The following is a 22,948-nucleotide window of genomic DNA, read 5'->3' as shown; positions in this document are numbered from 1 at the left end:
CAAGCTAAAGACGTCACATTGATTTTAAGCAAAGGAAGTTGGCTTGGGCGGGCGAGTAATCAAGACTAATGGTGAACAGCGAGCGGCATGTATTGGGGTTGTACTGCGTGTTGGGAGTATGGCTTCCTGAAAAAGCTCCCAGACGTGAGCCACGATGCCGTACGACACACGGCACAACCTGAAAACAACATCGGAGACCGGTCGGCCACAGCGTGTTGCTAACGGAGGACACGGATGCGCATTTGGCCACATCTTTACGTGGCCCAACTCAGAAATCAATTGTGATTCATGCCACGGTGGCGAGATGGTAACTACCTCGCCTGGTATACAGGAGGTTATTGGGTTCGATCCCGACCATGACGCCTGGATATTTGGAGTTTGCGTGTTCTCCCCGTGGTCGCGTGGATCTTTCTCCGGGTCCTCCGGTCCTTCCCTTCACATTTAGAAAACACGCGTGTCGAGTATTTGGCCGCTAGAAATTCCCACGCGATAAGCCACTTCGTCGAGCTACCATTTTGCGGCCAGGTCCATTCTGAAAAAGAGCTTCATAGCTCAGTGTGGGGGGGGGGGGGGGGGGGCTCACCTGGCGCGATAAAACATAGTTCACAGTTTAGTTTGAGTATAAGTTGCCTGCAGAACGTCGCCGAGGTCAGCGGTGCTGATGTCGGGGTCCTCGGTGGTGTTGAACGGCACCGGAGCGATGCGCACGCGCGTCAGCACGCGCGGCTCCGGGTAGCGCCACAACATCGCGCCGGCGCTGTCCTCCGTCTCGTTGTAGAAGACGACCTCCTGCACGTTCGGCAGCAGCTTCTGACTCTCTGCGCGCGACGGGGGCCCAACAGGGGGCGCCGTGTGTTGGTACGTGCGTTGAACCTTTATCGCACCGGAGCCAATGCGAGCGCTTCTCTCGTGCCCGCCGCATGGCACGGTTGGCTGCGCACGGTGCGAAAGTAAGTCCAGCGTACGTATGTGACGTACAACATCGTGCCCTAATGTATGATGGAAAAAGAATAGGCTTTATCCTTCGCGGCAATGATACAGGAGGTGTAAAGATGTTCAAACGACAAATGGACATCGATTGCAAGGCATCGAGTCTGCATTGACCACACATTATGCTTGTGGTAAAACATGCAAACCAACAAGCTTTGATAATAATGTATGCAATGTCCTCGGACCTGATTGGCTTACACCGGATACAGCCTCCTTCATCGCTTTGTCTCACCACCAGCGTTAGAACAGGGAACGCCGAAAGGCAAACAGCACAAAAGCAATGCAGATGTCAAAGCATGAAGAGCTCAGGTTGAGCAGTCATATCCTCAACACCGTATTATTGGCGGTACGGGTAAAGCCTCTTCTTTTTTCCATCGTCTTGATAATGGCACAAAAAACGGCCCGAGAGACTGCTACATCTCTTTCAGTTTCTGACAAATTTCCACACACGTGGAGTTAAATGCCAGACATCGTGCCAAACGACGCGCTGTAGAACATGAAAACCTATCGAACAGCTGTCCAGCGCAACCGCAAAAACCTACCCAGTGGATTTTCAGTTTTGGCTCCTGCCCCATAGGAAGGATTCACATTAAAGTTTACACGAATAAAAAAAATCGCAAATTCTAAACACATGTGATATCATACATGTGCCGTGAGCATTCTAATAAATTTTAATTGACACGCTGCTTCCACGTGTATAGAGGTAGAGGCTCAACCCTGCAATTGCTTACTGTCGCCTCTCTGGCCTACTCTTGCACGCTGGGTGAGATGTCTTGAAAAACGCGGCGATTACCCACATTGTACCCAATAAGCAACCTAGCCTACCAACTGATTAACCCTTTCCCATTCTGAGACATCTGCAAGTTGCAGGGTGCGGGTCCCATTCACCTCTGAATCTGAGAAACGCACAACCGGCTCAGCGTTAATTTTATTTAGAGAGGCGTAACGCTGTTGTTTTTAAAGACACTGTAATCACCGCGGAGAACTGTAGCGACACGACCGCACTCTATGATAGCTTAGCCTTGTGGGAGCCTCGGTACTGACGACGTTACTTTATTTTTTTCTTCCGGTTTCATTTGTGATAATGTACATGGACGTCATCGTTCATGTACGTCATCATACATCATCGGAACGGAATCGGAAGAAGAAAAAAAAAACGATGACATGCATGTACGTCATTGCACATGTAAGTCATCGGAATGTAATGTCGGAAGTAAAACTTACGACGTAAACGGACGCACACGTACGTCATCAAAACGGGAAAGGGTTCATTGCGGTGCACCCGTTAACACTGCCGCTGTGTAAAGACGCGCAGTCAACGTGAAGCGATCCATTGCCGTGGGAGGAAGGGGAGGGGAAGCCGGCGGGCCCGTCCACCTGCGTCGGGGATGTAATGGAAGAGGCCGGTGCGCAAGTCGTCGGCGCTGTGCTCGGCGGTGCAGCGCCTGGCACGGCGCTCCTCGGCGTGGGCGGCCGAGGCGACGGCACGATGCTGCGCCGGCCCTCCCGGCAGCCCCCGGTGCGACGCCAGCAGCTGCTGCAGCAGCGTGAGGCAGCGCACGTGGTCCTGGCCCCAGAACACCTTGCGCGGAGCAACAGAGGCAAGGATTTACAGCCCCCACCCCGTACAGCCTTGATAAGGTTCTGTGGGAGGCAAACGCTGTTGACAAGCATCTATGAAGGCCGGTTCACGACGGGGTGAGGTGGCCAGCACCACGCCCCGAACCGCCTTTCTCTCCCAGTGGCTATAATTACACACCGCACCGGGTACACTCTCATTTGAGGCTGAGCCGATTTAGGGGACGCCCAGGACTGGTTCAGATAATCGTCCATGGTGTTGGCCGTGAGCGGGAATCAAACTCGGGTCGCTGGGTTCGTAGTGCGAGGCGCTAACTCTTACGCTACCGCGCAGAGCCGCGCACACGCATACACACACTGGCTCAGCGTTACTGGTGCACTGGTGCATCTGTGTTTTTAAACCCAGGGAGTGAAAACCACGGTGGTAAGATGTTAAATGCTTCGCCTGGTATACAGGGCGTTCGATCCCAGCCCGAACGCCTGTATATCTGGAGTTTGCATGTCTATCTCCAGGTGGTCACGTAGATTTTTCTCCGCGTCCTCCGGTTTTTTCCTCCAGATTTAGAATCAAAATGCGTTCTGAGTATTTGGCTGCTATAAATTTACACGCGATAAGCCTCTTCGCTGAGCTTTCATTTGTGGTCAGGTCGCTTCTGAAAAAGAGCTACGTAGCTCAATGAGCCTTAACCGGGAAAAATAAAATAAAAACAGTTTAGTTAGTAGTTTATTCTCACCGAGGACCAAATAGGGCTTTCGAATACCTTTGGAGGGGCCACGCATTCGCACGCACCTCGCCCAATGCTATCCTTGCAAGAAGTAAACTGTGGTTGCTTCTGAAGAAAACGGCCTTCTGCCGTGAGAATGTGGAATTTCCACCGTAGGCTCAGGACCATCGATGGAGGCGCGCAAAGCCCTCATTTGTTCGTTTGAGAAGAGAGACACTCGGACTTGATGTGACATCTCTTTTGGCGCATTCGCTGTGCATACGATGCATTATTTACAGCCTTTGATCATTCCGCTACGAGATGAAGGCCCCTACAAACTGATCGGTTATGGACGTTGTTTGACCATACTTCACCACGTTGGTCGGTTCTGTTTGGCGAAGGTAATACCGCCGAGGACTGGATTACACATCATTCACCGCTAATGTTATCCATGGCCTGGGAATCAAACCTCAGGTCGCTGGGGCTTATAGCGCAATGCTCTAACTACGGCTGCTCCCGCTGTGGACATGCCACATGTTTTAAACTATGTACACGCAGGTAAGAACCCCTAGCGGACGCAATACATCTTGCAAGTTGAATAGAGGAAATTCATGAATATTGCTCCAGCTCTAACGTCTATAATTAGAGTCCTGCTGTCAGTATAAAGCAAAAAAAATGTGCGTATGCATGCGTGTGTGCAGCTCGCAGTTTAATTTTTCATTTACAGGAAGCCTACGTTCTATTTGATTCATTACCTTTGCCTTACTTGTGTCCCATTAAAAAAGAAAAACGTTAAAATCGTCATCGCGAATTCTGTTTTATGTGCAGCGTTTGAAGTTGGCTCCAAAAGCACAACCAGATGTCCCGAACCTATCTCGACCATCACGCGGTGGTGAAGGGGCATTTTTGCTCCGCAAATATCGACTGGCGTCTCCTGCGCCGCTCCTCCCAGATGCTCATCGCACGTTCATTTGGGTCAAAGGTCGTCCGCTAATTTGAAATGTAACCATCACGTGCCCGTTTCACTCCACGGTTTGTCAGGCGGCCACCAGCGAAAAGCACCATTAGACACACTTGTGAAAATAAGTCCTATAAGCAAGGAGGCATCGGCAGGTGCTGAAAGGAAACTTTTTAAAGAGAGTTTCAGCAGCACCAAGAGAGCACCCCGTAGCACCAACATAAAGACAAAGATCCCCCGTGTAGCCTTAACAGACTGTCGGGGCAAGTGCTGTTAGCGAGCACCTATGAAGGCCGGAACGGTACACGTGGGGGGGGGGGGTGTCCATCACCACGCCCGACTGCCTTTGTCTCCCTAGTGGCGATGTTTACACACCGCACCAGGTAATCATTTGAGGCAGAGTCGACCTAGGGGAGGCCCGGGACCGGTTCAGATAATCATCACCGGTGTTGGCCGTGAACGGGAATCGAAACCGGGTCGCCAGGTTTATAGCGCAGCGCGCTCACCGCGACACTATCGCTCCCCCTCCAACATAGCACTCAGCATCACCAACACAGCACTCAGTATCACCCACATAGCATTCAGTATCACCAACACAGCACTCAGTATCACCAACACAGCACTCAGTATCACCCACATAGCATTCAGTATCACCAACACAGCACTCAGTATCACCAACACAGCACTCAGTATCACCCACATAGCATTCAGTATCACCAACACAGCACTCAGTATCACCAACACAGCACTCAGTATCACCCACATAGCATTCAGTATCACCAACACAGCACTCAGTATCACCAACACAGCACTCAGTATCACCCACATAGCATTCAGTATCACCAACACAGCACTCAGTATCACCAACACAGCACTCAGTATCACCCACATATCACTCAGTATCACCCACATAGCACTCAGTATCACCCACACAGCACTCAGTAACACCAACATAGCACTCAGTATCACCACATAGCACACAGTAACACCAACATAGCACTCAGTAACACCAACATAGCACTCAGTATCACCCACATAGCACTCAGTATCACACACACAGCACTCAGTAACACCACATAGCACTCAGTAACACCAACATAGCCCTTAGTATCACCCACATATCACTCAGTAACACCAACATAGCACTCAGTATCACCCACACAGCACTCAGTAACACCAACATAGCCCTTAGTATCACCCACATAGCACTCAGTAACACCAACATAGCACACAGTAACACCAACATAGCACTCAGTATCACCCACATAGCACTTAGTATCACCCACACAGCACTCAGTAACACCACATAGCACTCAGTAACACCAACATAGCCCTTAGTATCACCCACATAGCACTCGGTAACACCAACATAGCACTCAGTATCACCCACACAGCACTCAGTAACACCACATAGCACTCAGTAACACCAACATAGCCCTTAGTATCACCCACATATCACTCAGTAACACCAACATAGCACTCAGTATCACCAACACAGCACTCAGTAACACCAACATAGCACTCAGTATCACCCACATAGCACTCAGTATCACCCACATAGCACTCAGTATCACCCACACAGCACTCAGTATCACCCACATAGCACTCAGTATCACCCACATAGCACTCAGTATCACCAACACAGCACTCAGTATCACCCACATAGCATTCAGTATCACCAACACAGCACTCAGTATCACCAACACAGCACTCAGTATCACCCACATAGCATTCAGTATCACCAACACAGCACTCAGTAACACCAACATAGCACTCAGGATCACCAACACAGCACTCAGTAACACCAACATAACACTCAGTATCACCACATAGCACACAGTAACACCAACATAGCACTCAGTATCACCCACATAGCACTCAGTATCACCCACACAGCACTCAGTAACACCCACATAGCACTCAGTATCACCAACACAGCACTCAGTAACACCAACATAACACTCAGTATCACCACATAGCACACAGTAACACCAACTTAGCACTCAGTATCACCCACATAGCACTCAGTATCACCCACACAGCACTCAGTAACACCACATAGCACTCAGTAACACCAACATAGCCCTTAGTATCACTCACATAGCACTTAGTATCACCCACACAGCACTCAGTAACACCACATAGCACTCAGTATCACCCACATAGCACTCAGTTTCACCCACCTAGCATTCAGTATCACCAACACAGCACTCAGTAACACCAACATAGCACTCAGTATCACCCACACAGCACTCAGTAACACCAACATAGCACTCAGTATCACCCACACAGCACTCAGTAACACCAACATAGCACTCAGTATCACCCACACAGCACTCGGTAACACCAACATAGCACTCAGTATCACCACACAGCACACAGTAACACCAACATAGCACTCAGTATCACCCACATAGCACTCAGTATCACCCACACAGCACTCAGTAACACCACATAGCACTCAGTAACACCAACATAGCCCTTAGTATCACCCACATAGCACTCAGTAACACCAACATAGCACACAGTAACACCAACATAGCACTCAGTATCACCCACATAGCACTCAGTATCACCCACATAGCACTCAGTATCACCCACACAGCACTCAGTAACACCACATAGCACTCAGTAACACCAACATAGCCCTTAGTATCACCCACATAGCACTCAGTAACACCAACATAGCACTCAGTATCACCCACATAGCACTCAGTATCACCCACACAGCACTCAGTAACACCACATAGCACTCAGTAACACCAACATAGCCCTTAGTATCACCCACATAGCACTCAGTAACACCAACATAGCACTCAGTATCACCAACACAGCACTCAGTAACACCAACATAGCACTCAGTATCACCCACATAGCACTCAGTATCACCCACATAGCACTCAGTATCACCCACACAGCACTCAGTATCACCCACATAGCACTCAGTATCACCCACATAGCACTCAGTATCACCAACACAGCACTCAGTAACACCAACATATCATTCAGTATCACCCACATAGCACTCAGTATCACCCACATAGCACTCAGTATCACCCACACAGCACTCAGTAACACCAACATAGCATTCAGTATCACCCACATAGCACTCAGTATCACCCACATAGCACTCAGTATCACCCACACAGCACTCAGTAACACCAACATAGCACTCAGTATCACCAGCACTCAGTAACACCAACATAGCACTCAGTATCACCCACATAGCACTCAGTATCACCAACATAGCACTCAGTATCACCCACATAGCACTCAGTATCACCCACACAGCACTCAGTAACACCAACATATCACTCAGTATCACCCACACAGCACTCAGTAACACCAACATAGCACTCAGTAGCACCACATAGCACACAGTAACACCAACATATCACTCAGTATCACCCACACAGCACTCAGTAACACCAACATAGCACTCAGTAGCACCAACATATCACTCAGTAGCACCAACATATCACTCAGTATCACCCACATAGCACTCAGTATCACCAACACAGCACTCAGTAACACCAACATAGCACTCAGTATCACCAACATATCACTCAGTATCACCCACATAGCACTCAGTAGCACCAACACAGCACTCAGTAGCACCAACATAACACTCAGTATCACCCACATAGCACTGAGAATCACCCACATAGCACTCAGTAGCACCAACATATCACTCAGTAGCACCAACATATCACTCAGTATCACCCACATAGCACTCAGTATCACCAACACAGCACTCAGTAACACCAACATAGCATTCAGTATCACCCACACAGCACTCAGTAACACCAACATAGCACTCAGTAGCACCAACACAGCACTCAGTAGCACCAACATAGCACTCAGTATCACCCACATAGCACTCAGAATCACCCACATAGCACTCAGTATCACCAACATAGCACTCAGTAGCACCAACACAGCACTCAGTAACACCAACATAGCACTCAGTAGCACCAACACAGCACTCAGTATCACCCACACAGCACTCAGTAACACCAACATAGCACTCAGTAGCACCAACACAGCACTCAGTAACACCAACATAGCACTCAGTAGCACCAACATAGCACTCAGTAGCACCAACATAGCACTCAGTAGCACCAACATAGCACTCAGTAACACCAACATAGCACTCAGTAGCACCAACATAGCACTCAGTAACACCAACATATCACTCAGTAGCACCAACACAGCACTCAGTAACACCAACATAGCACTCAGTAGCACCAACATAGCACTCAGTATCACCCACACAGCACTCAGTAGCACCAACACAGCACTGCCAAATGTTTCACCTCGACGTCCGTGTCGCTTTAAAGTCTCTTTTTCTGCTACGAACAACTCAATTCGGACTGCAGAGAACGAGCAACCTCAGGAGCTGATCTACAAGACAACGATTCAGTAAACCCATTCTTGCATAGACCGTCTTAGTGGGAAGGATGTTGAAGCAGCATCTGCATTGAGAGAGCTTTTTGGGGGCCTCCCTAAAGGTGCAATAGTTTTAGTATTTCAATTAATAAATGTCCCCACAAGACCCAACCTAAAATATCCGGGACAGTCATCTCTGTTTGACGTCCTATTGACAAATGCCCCTCACAATTTCACACTGACTGGTGTTCTGGGTAATAACCTTAGTGATCACTCCTTCATTTTTCGGGTGAGATCATCAGCCAGACCCAAAGCCCCCCCTAAATTGGTTGAGAAGCACTCTATGAGGCACTTCAGCAGTCAGGCATTTACTAATGATGTGCTTCACTCGGATATCCCCAACCTGACTACGGCTTGGGAGACCTTCAGGTACACGTTTCTCCAAATTCTTAACAAACGTGCTCCGTTGGTTAGATTTAAAACTAAAGGCAACCGCCCACCATGATTTGATCCTTTGATTACAAAGCTAATGAAAACTAGGGACAAGGCTTGGGCATTTGCTCAGAAAGTAATTTGGTCAATGACTGGCTAGAAAACAGGATTTTAAGGAATAGATGCGTCAAAAGAATATGGCATGCAAAAAATGCCTACTTTTCCTCCACTCTCCTGGAATCACATGGAAATGCCAGGATTTTCTGGAAAACAATCAAATTTATCGAAAAGGCATCCAAAACAGACAATCTGCCCGTTGAGCTTAACCGAAATGGGGAATATTTTTCAGATCCCAAAAAAATAGTTGACAATTTTAACTTTCATTTTTCTGAAGCTGGTAATCTTTTTGATAATGTATTGGGAGTCACCCCTGCTCATGCAAATTCCTACACCCCTGTCCAAACATTAAACGAATTTAGTTTCCAGCCAATCCACGAAAGTAATGTTCTGAAACAACTGTCCTACCTCAAAGGGTCCTCCTATACCGGAGCAGATAGTATTCCCGTCTTTGCTCTACAAACTGTTGGTCACCTAATATACAAACCTATAGCCCATATTTTCAACCTGTCCATCAAAGAAGCATCAGTTTCTCTAGAATGGAAACATTCCTATGTCCGTCCACTTCACAAAGGGGGCCCTAAAGATGATACAAATAACTACTGACCTATCTCAATTTTGTCCCCGTTGATGAATTTTTTTTTTTATAAATTACTGAACTACCAAATTAGCAGTTTCCTGCCCATCAACAATCTACTACATCTAAAACAATCTTGACTCCGAAAAAAATACAGCACCACCTCTGCTGCATTAGACTCTCTGAACACATTTATAGTAGCCTTGATAATAAGCAGTACTGTGCCTGTCTTTTTCTTGACCTGTCCAAAGCTTTTGATACAGTAGACCACAACACCCTGCTTAGTAAACTAAATTGCCTCGGTTTTTCCGAAAACGCAGTAAAATGGTTACAAAATTACCTCTTTTCTCGCACCTAAACTGTATTCACAGATGGTTGGAGGTCAAACAGTGTTAAGATAACAAAAGGGGTTCCACAGGGTCCCATCCTCGGCCCCCTTTTGTTCTCTCTTTATGTCAATGACTTGGGCACTGACCTGGCTCATTCTAGGGTAAATCTTTTTGCAGATGACACGATACTGATTACTGCTGGCCGCTCTCCGGATGACGTGATTGCCAAGCTACAGGGTGATTTCAACAAACTACAACATCAGCAAGTTGCTCTTAAACTAGTCCTGAATATCTCCAAATCCAAGGTGCGACTAAAGCAGGAAGTTATTTTTCCCCAGTTACATTCCTTAAATAATTATCAAATAGAGCAAGTCAAGATCTATAAGTATCTTGGAGTCATCCTAGATTCAAAACTGAATTTTGAAGAACACATTGATTATATTGGTAAAAAGACAAAAATAAAAACTGGTTTTCTGTATCGACACAAGCATTGCTTCCTCCCTATGTTCCGTTGGAATTGATTGATAAAAGCTACCATACTGCCTCTACTTGATTACTGTGACATCGTGTATAAATCAGCCCCAAGTACTGTACTGAAGAAGCTTGATTCCATCTATCACTCGGCCTTAAGATTTACATTAAACTGCCCATATAGGACTCACCACTGTGATCTCTACATTGGGTCAAACTTAACATCTCAATGTTCGACGGCTTGTGCACCCGATCTTATTTATTCACGATGTACTTACAAAAAAATCCACAGACTACCTGCTGGATCTCCTCTCTGTTTCAAAGAACAGATGTGACCTCAGGTCTTCGCTCATTTACTAGCTTCACATTCCCTATTGCTATACAAAAACTTGAGGAAGGGCCTTTGCTATTGGTGCCCCTAGGGTCTGGAATGCTATTGCCAATAAACTGCAACTTGAATCGCTACCAATGAGATCTTCTCTCAAAACTGCTCTAGAGGAGTTGTACACCCCTAGCTGCCACTGCTATTCATTGGCGTAAAATAAAATAAAATGTTTCGCTCCGGATGACGCTGCAAAGTATTATCTGTATTTTGATTTAGCGTGCTCTTAAAGGTGCATTGAAAAATTTGATACTCCGACTGATGCTTCTGTTGTTTTGGAGTAACTCATGCAGCCAGCTATGGCTCTAGGGTTTGGTGTTACATGTTATTTATGTAGTTTATTGTAAAAAAAATTCGATCACATTCCCTATGATCACTGTTACATTGCAATTATGGCTTTATTTTTTGATGATTTCAAAAACTTTTTTGGTTTGGACATGTTTGTTTTGTTGTAGTACGGAGTTAGACTGACGGCCTTAATCTAAGTTTTCTTGTGGTTGTTGTTGTTTGACTTGCATCCCACTGGGATTTTTGCACACAGCATTGGTGTACGGTGCTTTTTCAGGAATATTTTGCTGTTTTTTTCATGGATTTTTTGTTTGCACAGTCACATAGTCACTTTAAGATGTTTTCTTTTTCGTGTTTTTGTTTTTTTGTTTGTTGTGGTTGCACCCGATTCAAGAGCCAAATGGTTCACAGGGCTATACCAAATAAATAAACTGAAACTGAAACTGTGGAGGGAGCTGGTAGGAACGTTGGGTTGCTCGGTCAATGGCCAGGGTCAACGGTGGCATGGTGTATTCCGCAAATATGCCCGACTGTGAGGGCGGGCACAAGCCGGCGTGAGTAGGTTAAACGTTGAGTTTTATAAGGGCACCACTGGGTGACCAGCCCCTCCCCACCCAGCCCCACCCCTCCCACTCCCAACCTCCCCACCCAGCCCCTCCCCACCCAGCTCCTCCCCACCCTCCCCACCCAGCCCCTCCCCACCCTCCCCTCCCCACCCAGCCCCTCCCTCCCCACCCAGCCCATCCTCACCCTCCCCTTTCCACCCAGCCCCAACCCTCCCATTTTTGGATGCACGACGGACGGACACAATAATCCCCTGTGGGCTGGTGGAACAAGGAGGTTCCTACCAGTTTAAGCCGACGTGTTAAACTGAATTACGTTTGGGGTTCGTCCTTCTTGAACAAGGGGAGACCTCCAATGTCTGCGGTTGAGACAAAAGGCTTGAAGGAATGAGAAGATCAGCAGCGACTACATTCAACTCGCACCGCGCCGCGCACGGCACGGGCTGCGTCTACGCCTGCTCACTCCACCACTGAACGAGTTATTTGGTCCCCGGGACCAGCAGATCTCCGCTCAGGAAAAGCACCAGCGAGAGCCGGCTGTCCAAGGCAAGTGTCGGCGGACAGCGAAACCAAGCAAAGGCCGCGGGGGCCACAATTCATGAAAATAGCCGAGGTGAATCAAACCATGACAAAAGATGAAGAGAACACCAACGAGCATTTATCTCAATCCTCATCACGTTACATCTCTCTAAATATTTTGTTTCTATTTCTGTTACTAGACCTATGTTGGCTGTAACTTTACCCGCAATCATAAAAGGGTGCCCAGAAATCAATGTATGCATGCTGAAATTATTTCGCACCGTATTAGCCAGCCATGCTCATCGGAGGCGCGGCGGAAGGACAACAAACTGAACATAAAAACTCATTTCTAAATAAATGAGTTGTCAATAGAGATTATTTAAAAGTGCATGGCTCCAGTGGCTTCTTCATATCAGAAGGAAGAGCGCTTCCAGACGGCCGCAGAAGCGCATCTGAAAGCGCGCGATGCGGCGACCGCCTTTTTTCGATGGCCAGCCAGAAGCCGCTGCTGCGAGAAAGACCGGAGTTCACGTGATGGCTTACGCTCCTTGACGAGATCAGCAAGGTCACCGTGGTTCATTTGCGGCAAGCGCTTTGCGCGTGATGGGCGCGATCTTATAACGTATTCGTTTGGCAAATTGAAGCCTATGTCTGTCTTAGGGTGCCAGGGTGCCAGGGTACCCCCCCCCTCCCCCCTCAGCGGGTCAGCACCGCAACCAGTGGTGTTGGGGGACGCTCTCACCTGCACGAGGCCCAGGTCGACGTAGAGCAGCAGCTTGGGGAGCACCTCCGAGGCGCCGCTGTGGCCGCACCACTTGGCGTCGGCGCGGACGCTGCCGCAGAACGGGCCGAGCAGCGAGCGAGAGCAGTCACGCAGGCCGGTCTTGAGCAGCGCGTCCGTGAGCCGCACCTCGGCGGACAGCGACTGCAGCGAGCCTGCGGCGAGGACGAGTCCGCGGGGGACGAGTCACAGCACGTGCGGCGGAAGGCCCGACGACAACTGCAAGGGCTCGTCCATTTATTATACCGGGTAAGGCCCACTGAGCCGTTAGCTCTTTTTCAGGAGCGGCCTGGCCACGAGTGATAGCTCAACGAAGCGGCTCGTCACGTGGAAATTTATAGCAGCCGAATACTCTAAACGCGTGTCGATTATAAACGTGGAGGGAAAAACCGGAGGACCCGGAGAAAAATCCACGCGACCACGGGGAGAACAGGCAAACTCCAAATTATACAGGCGTCACAGGGTTGGAATCAAGGCCACGACCTCCTGCATACCAGGCAAGGGAGTTAACATTTGGCCACTATGGGGCGCCCCATCATCATCAGCAGCAGCAGCCATGATCAACTGAGTGATGGACGGAGTCCTCCCCGAAGCTGTCACCACCTCTCGCAATCCTGCGGAGTGATAATTCATCGAGAACCTGCACAGTGCGCATTAATTTCATAGCTCCGTCTCCTCGGTGGTCGTAACTACTATCGGACGCGTTCCATTCTTTGGCCGGCACTCAATAATTGTTATTCTTCGACCATGAGACATCAACGCTTCCTGCGATGTGTCATGCCCCAAAGCCTTACCATCCTCGTCATCATCATCATCACTTATGTATCAGTACCACACTTCGTTGAGTTATCAATTGCAGGAAGGTCGCTTCTGAAAAAGAAGCTAATAGCTCAGTTTAGTTTTATTTGGTATATTTTTTTGTGACTGACTCACCTTTCCTGTACTTTACACTCCCATCGTATATTTGCATTGTTTGTTGTCGTAACGCTCTGACAGACCCGCCCCTCATGGGCATCTGTGAAAGAATAACTTTATAGCTCACTGGATACCTCCAGCATAAATAAATATTCTGATTCTGACTTTTACAATGATGCGATTTGCAAGGAATGTATCAACTGTTGACAGATGATGCCGGTACGCATGGCCTACCCCTGTTTGGAATAAGGTTATGCGCTCTTAAACGTCCGCTGTGATTGCAACGAAACATCTTTTATGGTTAATACACCCGCGCAGTATGAAGCTGGGCGCCTGCTTGGCGAGAAGGTAAAACTTCTGCTTCAAGCGGCAATGCGCTGCTGCTACTGCTGCTGCCGCTGCTGGGCAATGTCACCAACGTAAGTTCGACGTCGGTGATCGCCAGAGAAATGTCCTCCTCCTCTTCCTCCTCCTCCTCCTCCTCGAGAGAGAGAGAGAGAGAGGGCCACACCGCTGACCCCCGTTTCAAAGGGATAATTTTATACTTAAAGCTAACAAGACACATAAGGCAACACTCACTTTGGCAGATAGCATTTCCTTGGTGTCAGTTAAAATTTCCTGCCTTTTTTTGTTGTTTCACTAAACAAAAATATGCAGGAACGGAATGCCGCATCGAGCGTTCTCACTGCCAACGGCTGATGTCACGCTTTGCTTTGCCAGTTGGTTATCATTAGAGAAAAACAAAGTTACACCGAAAAACGGGGTTTCTCTCACACGGTGCTCTTCACCGTACACTCAATTGTAAACTTCTAGCTAATTTATTACCTCAAATTAACCATTACACAGATTCAGATGCCATTAATTCTGATGTGTTCCTTCTGATAGTTTGGGGGGAGGGCGGCGGAGGTGCAATGAACAAAGACATTGATTAAGTAGTTCACCAAAGTCCCCCGAATTCCCAATCCACGAAAGCAGAGGGATTTTATTACAAAGCAGGTGTTGCCACTAACGACTCCTGGCTACGCACTATTCCTAACAGCTGAATTCTTGGGTCGGAGGTTGATGGATGGCAGGGCGCCACAGTTTCACACTTCCAGAATCTCTATCACGGGCATTAGCGTGAAACATTGCCGGGGTTCAGCCCAAGTTCAAGCCCATGGCATGTCTGCAGCCAACAGCACCATGAAAGCTATTAAAATAATCAGCCTCTGCTGCAAGGGAACTGGGAATTTCTGCAGTTACTCCCCTTATAACGCCGAGGTTAAGGCTTGGCTCTCATTATAATAAATGCATATCTTGTGTTTCTGATATGAGTCACCGACAGAGATTAATCGTCGAGGCGAGTGATCCGTTTTGCGGCAGCCTGTTTAGAATGTTTTTTTTTCACGCGTACGATTTGCGTCAACCTAATACGTTGTGTCGAAGCAATAAAAACGGTTGGCTGGGCCCAGTGGCTGTGGATGACACATGTCCTTTTCCACCGGGATTTTCCTCGCAAAGGATTTACAGATGTTTTCATAAGGCCCCGTACGCCATTCCTACGGTATCTGAGAGCCATTTTCAATGCTTGAAAAGAATGCGAGCCCCTTAAAGAGTTCATGCTTTTCTGAACAAGGACTCCACCAAACCACCCCTCCCGCCACCCCTCCAAAAAAAGCACACGTGCCATCGACAACAAACAAAAGAGCAGAATGTAAAACTCCCTTCATCCTCAGAGAGCTCGCAAAGAGGATTCCTTGGCTCAAGCAGCAATGCAACCACACTGGATCCTTGTTCATTTACAACGGTCGCCCTGAAACCATGTGCTTAATAAGCCCCGTGGACTGGCACGCCATCAAACGCATCGCTCATGCGGCACTTGATGCCGCAGCAAGCGCGCATCGGGAATTCCGGCGGTCAGGCGTTTTTGGGAGGCAACCTGTCTCGAAAGATGGCCTTTTAACGCCGCTCGCAAGAAGTGCGGCGTTAATTATCCACTCTTCCTTCTTGATGCGGTCAGATTGTGGGGCTCGTCTTATATGGCTCACTTAAAGATCAAGAGCTCCACGTTTGGCTTGAGACTCCGGGTCGTGATGTCCCGCACATGTGGAGCCGGGACGAGCAGGAAACAACTTTGTGTTTTGCAGTGAGCCTCCCAGTCGACTGATATAAATCGGCGATGGGACCAGCTGGCAAGGCCAGGCCAATGCTAAAATGCACAGCCCGTAAGGCAATGGCCGTATTAACGGTCCAGAGGTACAGCAACAACAACAAAAAAAAACGTAAAAGCTCTGATATATGAATTGGGTGCTTAAAAAGCGGACTTCAGTGGAAAAATTACTACGAAGAAATTTCAGCGAATGTGCTTCACCCCGGAGAATCCCACACACCACCACCCGCCCACCCGCCCGTCCGCCCGCCACATCTGCGGAAATTTATTTATAAAGAAAATGGCAACTCCATATGAACTCTATAGGCTGTAGATACGTGTGGCGGTTTTTAATGTGAACCTTTAATAGTTACAAGATGTGCAAAAAAACGATGTTCATCCTTTTTACAGAGAAGTAACGGGCCGCGTGCGACGTGCGTCCACCAGCATCCGTCTGGACTGCATTGCCTGGACACAGTGAGGCAGGCTCGTTTCGAATACACAGGGGTAATCGTGTGCAATGAATAAGCCTCGTTACATATGAAAGGGGATTTGTATTGGGATTCGCAGATTCTTTGAACAAAAACACTTGACTGAGAACAACTGAATAGAGTACGCACAATTTTTCAATGAGGATTCTGCTCACATCCACAGTGCTCTAACCACAATAAGTCAGTCAACCCTTCTAGACCCTATCATCTCTCTGCTCCGACGAAGGGCCACTGCCTCAAACATCTACCTGTGATGATATGTTTTACTCTCTTATAAGGCAGTGATATCGAGTGTGGTGTGAATGTTTCAGAGTTTGTGCTAATTCTAGGCAAGCAGCTTGGCCAGTCTTGGTTCTTTCGGTAAAGTCACGTAGAATTGAAATAAAATAATAAAAAGGGATCTCAAGGTTATGTGGAATCCCTCCCCGTAGAGGCGGTTAAGTTTCGATTTAAAGCTTTCGTGAAATGCAGGGATTAATCTTCTTGGTTCTTTCGGTAAAGCCACGTAAGAACCAAGAAGATGAATCCCTGCAGTCACGAAAGCTTTAAATCGAAATTTAACCATCTCTAGGGGGAGGGATTCCACATAACCTTGAGATCCTTTTTTATTATTTCATTTCCATTCTACGTGACTTTACCAAAAGAACAAAGAAGATGAATCCCTGTAGTCACGAAAGCTTTAAATCGAAGCTTGGCCAGTGTTTAGAAATAAATGACTGTGAGCGGATAGATGGCTTTGTGGATTCCTTTTAGCCTAAAATGACAGTGGCTTAAAAAAATGCCAAAGGCCTAATGCTCGAAGGCAAATCATATATCTTGGCTCAAGCTACAACGTTTTCAATTACTTCCGAGATGTTTTTTTGAAGACTATCGAATACTTACGTTTATTGACAATCAATATGACATCTCCTATTTGGGCTTGTTCTCTGATCCATGTGTTCTCCTTTGCATTTGCCAAAATAATTACCTAGCACGCGCTCCCTCCACGCTTCTTTGCACTGCTCAGCTTTTGTTCCAACTTGCTTGCCAGTGACCTCGATTCCGATCCATGTCATTGCAGTTAATGTGCGCACAAAAAAAAAGTTCTTATGTAGGCACATTGGTATGTTGCTTTTCATCCAGCAGTTGACAGATCATTACTCGTGATTATGATGATCTACTGATTATGATGAAATACCGGGGGTTGATAAAGTGAATATCTGGATGGCAACGAGAAGCTGTTCCAGCAGGAAGGTTTATCCGAATCTCACATCGCCATGCAGTCTTTGGCACGGGAAGTCACAAACAAGTGTTTGCCCATAGTGTGTAGAGCTTAACTAAACTTTTGTTTTTATTGTACCATGTAAGGCCCACTGAGCTATATAGCGGCCAAGTACTCTCAATGTGTGTTTCTAATTGTGGAGGGGAAAACCGGAAGAGCCAGAGATGAATCCACGAGACTACGGGGGAGAACGTGCACACTCTAAATATTCAGGCAACATGGTTGGGGTCAAACCCACGACCTCCTGTATACCAGGCGAGGGAGTTAACATCTCGCCACCGCAGCTGTAAATGGAGATGATCACTGCTCCTCAATCATTCACGCAGGGAATCACTTTGGCTTTTTAACAGAGGGGTAGGATGCAGACAGTGGCGGCACTAGAAAAAGTGGTGCAGCAAATTGAAAACGTGATAAACAATAATCTAATTCGCATTAAAATACAATTCGTAGATCTGATCTACATCTTGTCTGCATTTATCTTCCTTCAGCTGACTCTCTACCTTCTGTTTACAACCGTTTCATTTCACTACAGTCTTCTTTCATCAGTGGTGCATCTTCTCTCATCTCACTGCACCTCAACCATTTTGTCGACACCATTCGTCTCACCACGTCTGTATTGTTGTCACGAGGACTGTATGTCGCTTACTTTCGAAAATAATTCCTGCTTACGGCAAACCCCCCTCTTCCCCACCCACAAAGGGCCGGCACCACCGCGGAGGGGGGGGGGGGGGTGACCGACGCAGCCCACCGTACCGGCGGCGCTGCTCCTCACGTCGACCCTCGCCGACAACGCCGCGACGGACGCGCCGAGTGCCGGCCTCTCGGGGTGCGGCACGCACTCGGCCGCCACCACTGCCTGGCACGTGGACAGCGACACGCTGCCCACGAGCGCCAGCACCTCCAGCAGCAGCTGCCGTCGCCGCCGGTCCCCTCCTCCTCCTCCTGCTGCTGCTGTTCCTGCCGCAGCCGCCGTGTCCTCGCACCGCTCCCGGCCTCCCGACGGCAGTTCGCCGGTCGACCCGGAGCTCCGGCCGCTTTCCGGCCGCTCCGACGCCGAGAGTTTGCCCACGAAGCGGGCCACCTGGTCCAGCTTGCCGAGGCTGGGGCTGATCTTGCACGGGCGGCCCAGCTCCACGTGAATGCTGGCTGCGCACGGGGCAGGGGAGGGGAGGTTCCACCACAGGTGCACAGTCAACGTCGAGGGGTAACAAGAGGTAAAGGTGCAGCCCCACGACCGCTGGCTGGGGAGGCGCCCTGTGAGATGTATTTTGAAGTCGATCCAAATTCGTATGCAACGCATGCAGCTGCTGCAATGTAGCTACTTTCATAAATGTATATTTATTAAAAAAAAAGTACAGCCGCGGCTTCAAGCCACTGCCGGTGTCACGTAACGCACAGCTCTGTGAGTGCTTGTTTAGCGGAAGGGCAACCACGAGAGGGAGTCTAGAGAGAGCCCCTCTCGAGTATAATTTGGCCTACTCATCCACGCTGGCCTGGCATCGTGGAAGCAGCTGGATTGCCCCAAACTTAACCTCACCACATGCGATCTGCTGACCGACTACGGTGTACACATTTTATACCGCAGAGTGGACAGAGGCCAAGAAGATTCAAGAAACTTGCCCCGTTGTTTCAACCGCCGCACCGAGAGATCGGACCAACGAACTCCGGATTGCAAGTCCGGCGTGCTAAACATTTACAGCACGGCAGCATCCACAATCAGAACGCTCCTCATGTTTTACAAGATTTTAGTTTTTTTTTTCCATTCTCAGTTTCGGTTTTCATTACTGATCCTAAAGATGCGCTGAAGTGATTTGAAGGCGTACAGATGCGTGCGCACATAAACAAGCAAAATGAGAAATGTGCAATCATTACCATCTCGTAAGGTTGGAATTGTTTTAAAATTTCCGTTTTGACGTTTTTCCCAGACAAGGCATTTGCTTTAAACAGACGGCGTTCCAGTCAAATGGGCACTGTTTTAACAAACTATGGTATTTATGTCTCCCAAAGCCAAACGCTTTACAGTATGCTGCACAAGCTCACATTTGGTGATCATCTGTGTTTTGAAAACTGGAGCATTGATCCGTACACTTCAGTGAATCAGAAGTTGTTTTTAGAATTGGGAGTTTTAGTTCCTCCATCTGCCAATGCTGTGGGGGGGGGGCGTCCAAATTAAATACACAAAAAAGTGGTGAGAGAACACTTTAGAGCTTCAATCTTTAAACGACCAAGTAAGTGAGAAATCCCATCAAGCATGACAGGACTTCTTTACTGAGGAAGCAAAATAAGAATCCACCAAACGACATCGTGCCATGGCTGCTGCTGCTGCTGCTGCTGTCGCTGCTGGGAGTGCTTTACAACACCAGACAGATTTCCTTTGAAGTGAGCTGACTGTGATGGCAGCTAAATGTGCATGGTGCAAATGTAAACCATTAAAATATGGGGTGTAAAAACACGAGGTTACGGGACGTTTTCTCCAACTCAAGTCTCAAAGTTAAAACAACAATAACGGATTTCTTGGTTGTTTTTTTTTACGTGCACGTTCAAAAGTGTAATTTATGTGTGGTTCATAAATCCCCAGTCGGCCTGCAAAATGTATTCTAGCCCGGTGTGCACTCCGCAGTGGTAAAAAATAACTGAAGAGTTTTGAGATTAATGATAAACGAGACCTAAATGTAACACCGATATTGAAACCTTTACAAATATGTGTTAATACACTCGATGGGACAATAACAGTCTGATAATGATCACATTTTGTGTGAAATGTATATTATGAATTGTAACAGTTTACAGCATTTCAAGTCACTGCCATTATCACAGAACGAATAGATTTAGCAATAAAAATGCCACGAGCATTCATATTAATATTCGTAGGCGAGCATGCTGCGTGTTTAGCAAGACATTTAACAAGTCTGCAATGTGAATGAATCTTCTCTGAATTGTGCCTTTGAGCATGCAGATCTTCTGAATATATATGCAGTACTGTAACACCATTCCACCTTGATTTGTGCGGTGTATAAACACGTGTCTATCTCTGGAAACTGTGCGAGTCGTAAAACATAAATGGTCCAGACGGGTAAATGAAGACCTCCATACCGGAGGAAGCTGCTGTCTTGAAATAGGGGTGTCTCTCAACAAGTGTCATTATGGGTAATCTTTGTGCACTCTTGCCTGTGTTATCCTACTGCGGTCTGTGCTTCCATTCACCACCGAATCTCGTATCCAGCCAACCTCAACCGCACTCGTGCCTGTGTCCATGTGCCAACGCAATTGCGACAATTCTATTTATTTTCAATCAAACGTCCAACGATCCATCGATTCTTCCATTGATATTCTGATCGCTCACAATGCAGGCATTGAATCGCACACATGAAAAGCAATGTTTTAGATTCATGTGTGGTACCTCCGATTAGCACTGTTGGCTACGCGCGGTGCAAAAGAAGTTCAACATACGTACGAACATACATATCATGGGATCGCACGACCTCTGCAGCCACACGTGGTTGCTACATCCAAACAAAAAAACGAAACCTTGCTTCTTGAACCCCATCATGCTCCTGATCATTCATTATACCTCAATTGCTAATAAATTTCCAAATTATTAATTTAGAGCCCTTTGGCAATCCGCCGCTGGATGATGGCCTCCCGACACCATGTTTGTCTGATTGGTGGGGCCAAAAGCTCAGACATCACTCGTGACTGGTGTACGCCGTGGCCGCATATCCAATTCACCAACATTCACACTGCGGTGTGCATGGCCACTGCGCCATGGCTCCGTCAACAGGCTCTGTGGACTATTCATGAAATGTGCACGCAATGTTTAGCCTTTCACAAAAAATACACAAATAGAAAACACACACACACACACAGAAAAGCCTCCGTCTTGTTAAATGGGCATCCTTAAAAAGGGATTACTGCACCGTGACCCCAACGTCTTCATATGAAAACCAAGAAGCAACAAGACCTTAAAATGCCACTGCATGTAAGTGAACTTCCCTCCCACAACAGGACTTGGTAATGGATTACTCAGTATGCCAGACGGGTGGGCAATCCCAACAGGCATGTAAATCTGGCGCTGAAATGTTGGATTAAAGCTCCAGCAATTGTGCTGCTCGGGAGACAGGGTAAAGGCTGTGTTTATGGGAAGGCTGTTAAGTTCACAGTGCAGGAAGGGAGGGGTTGACAGGGTGAGAGAATGAGAGAGAGAGAGACAGGCGGAGGAGGGATGGGCGTGTTTGCCACTACAGCACTAACAAGGCGAAACACAATGCTTGCTTATAGACATCCAAGGGCAATTCATTAACAAATTGGGGGTTTGAACCATAGGCTGTAAACATTGTCAATGTTTCACTTAGTCACGCCCCATGCGCTGTGGCCTGTCCCAGGGTCAGTCCCTTGCAAGTTTACTGCTCGCTTTGTGTTTTCTTTTTGCTCGGCCACTTGCTCTGCTTCAGTACGCCGTGGATACTTTAGGTGTGTAAACAATAATAATAGCTGCTATTCTTTTGATTTAAAGCTTTCGTGACTGCAGGGATTCATATTCTTGGTTATTTCGGTAAAGTCACGTAGATGGGAAACAATAAAATAATAAAAATATAAAACAATCAAATTATCACGACGTTTCGAATGCAACACAAGCAATCATCATCAGGTGTGAAAACCACAGCAAGAAAATTTCAACTTAAAATTTTCTCACGTGACACTCGTGACTCACGTGACTCTGGTGACTCACGTGGCTCTCGTGGCTCTGGTGACTCACGTGGCTCACGTGAGTCACGTGGCACACGTGGCTCTCGTGACTCACGTGACTCTGGTGACTCACGTGACTCACGTGAGTCACGTGGCACACGTGGCTCTCGTGACTCAAGTGGCTCTGGTGACTCTGGTGACTCACGTGACTCACGTGACTCACGTGAGTCACGTGAGTCACGTGACTCACGTGACTCACGTGAGTCACGTGAGTCACGTGGCACACGTGGCTCTCGTGACTCAAGTGGCTCTGGTGACTCTGGTGACTCACGTGAGTCACGTGAGTCACGTGGCACACGTGGCTCTCGTGACTCAAGTGGCTCTGGTGA

At 47.7% G+C, this 22,948-nt stretch overlaps 1 protein-coding gene across 7 annotated transcripts in view; it reads right to left on the bottom strand.

The window, feature by feature from the left end:
* The window catches only part of VPS13B (vacuolar protein sorting 13 homolog B), a 305,573-nt gene that overhangs the window by 44,191 nt on the left and 238,434 nt on the right, over nt 1–22,948 (bottom strand). For all 7 annotated transcript variants that reach the window (XM_076066534.1, XM_076066535.1, XM_076066538.1 and 4 more), the window contains exons 36-39: nt 18,627–19,019; nt 13,040–13,233; nt 2,368–2,572; nt 631–818 (exon numbers count right to left, since the gene is read on the bottom strand). In XM_076066534.1, the coding sequence (XP_075922649.1) occupies nt 631–818; nt 2,368–2,572; nt 13,040–13,233; nt 18,627–19,019 (980 nt within the window). The remainder of the gene's footprint in view (nt 1–630; nt 819–2,367; nt 2,573–13,039; nt 13,234–18,626; nt 19,020–22,948) is intronic.

This window comes from Petromyzon marinus, chromosome 12 (assembly GCF_048934315.1).
Source record: "Petromyzon marinus isolate PM22_M1 ecotype Great Lakes invasive population chromosome 12, UKy_Petmar_22M1.pri1.0, whole genome shotgun sequence".
Taxonomy (NCBI): Eukaryota; Metazoa; Chordata; class Hyperoartia; order Petromyzontiformes; family Petromyzontidae; genus Petromyzon; species Petromyzon marinus.
This window is presented reverse-complemented; position numbering and strand designations above follow the sequence as displayed.